Below are 1,074 nucleotides of genomic sequence, written 5' to 3'. Positions count from 1 at the left end.
GTTCTGCTATGGCAGCGTAGAGGCGTGGTGTTGGAGGTGGCAGGCCGGGGCAGGGTGAGGGTGATATGTCCTGGCGGGTTGCCCTTCTGGGCAGCTGGGGCGCCTGCATGATGTGACCCACACATTGCTGCCCTTTATTGCAGGGCAATACAGGTGGGTGGAGGGCGTTGGTGCTAGCAGCAGCTCAGCAACCCGGCACTTTGGCCAGCGGTACCGTCAGCTGTGCGCGCAACGTGACCGCAGCGCCGAGGAAGTCGGCATTCTACACTGTGAGGTCCTGCGCCTATGCAATGGACTGGAGGAGCGCACCGCCTTGATCGAGGCAAACCTAGCAGAGTTGCAGCCAGCAGGCGGTGATGATGTCATCGGTGCAGATCGGTGCAACGCAACCCACGCTTGGCCCGCATAGTTGATTGCGGGCAAAACAGCTGCATTGCGTGCCGAGTTGCTGCGCCTTCAGTTGATTCTGGTGGAGGTCAATAACTTGCGTGCCAAACACTTGTGATTTTTTTAATCAAACATATATGCAATTGCCCAGTCACAGCCAGTCACACAGGAGTGTCTGCCGCTGCAGGCCTGCACAGCCAGTCACAGGCAGTCTGCCGCTGCAGGCTTGCACAGCCAGTCTGTTCCTGCAGGCCTGCACAGCCAGTCACAGGCAGCTTGCCCTACAGCCAGTCATTTGCTCCCTTTGAGTGCATGTAGGTCACATTGCTAATACCCCATGGTCAAATTTGAGACAGACCAACCAATCCAACTGGCAAACACTAAAAGAAGTTCATGCGGCACCTAGTTTCAAACTGAACAATTTCCTTCTGCTGGGCTTGCGTGAGCTGCTGCTGCAGCTTCCAAGAGCCGCACCGGTTGATGATGCGTGTCGCAGGCAAGCCATCATGTCCCTTCCACTCTCCCACATTGCCAGTGCTGATGTCGGCATCAACAACCGTCATGAACTCCTTCAGCTGCTCCCACGTTGCCCCTGCTGCGTTGGGGATACGGTTCAGCACTGTTGCCGCTGCCTCCTCTGTTGCTGCCTGCTGCTGCGCTGCCTCATTTGCCTGTGCCGCGGCCGGA

At 57.4% G+C, this 1,074-nt stretch overlaps 1 protein-coding gene across 1 annotated transcript in view; it reads left to right on the top strand.

The window, feature by feature from the left end:
• CHLNCDRAFT_59501 (expressed protein) overlaps positions 1 to 542 on the top strand; it is a gene marked incomplete at its 5' end in the record, with an annotated part of 2,245 nt that extends 1,703 nt beyond the window's left edge. The window contains one exon of the mRNA XM_005842593.1: positions 144 to 542. Within this exon, the coding sequence (XP_005842650.1) occupies positions 144 to 409 (266 nt within the window). The 3' untranslated portion in view covers positions 410 to 542. The remainder of the gene's footprint in view (positions 1 to 143) is intronic.
• Positions 543 to 1,074: the final 532 nt, after the last annotated feature.

This window comes from Chlorella variabilis (genome assembly GCF_000147415.1).
Source record: "Chlorella variabilis unplaced genomic scaffold CHLNCscaffold_244, whole genome shotgun sequence".
NCBI classification, from domain to species: Eukaryota; Viridiplantae; Chlorophyta; class Trebouxiophyceae; order Chlorellales; family Chlorellaceae; genus Chlorella; species Chlorella variabilis.
The sequence above is the reverse complement of the archived record's forward strand: the minus strand, read 5'-3'. Positions and strand labels throughout refer to the sequence as shown.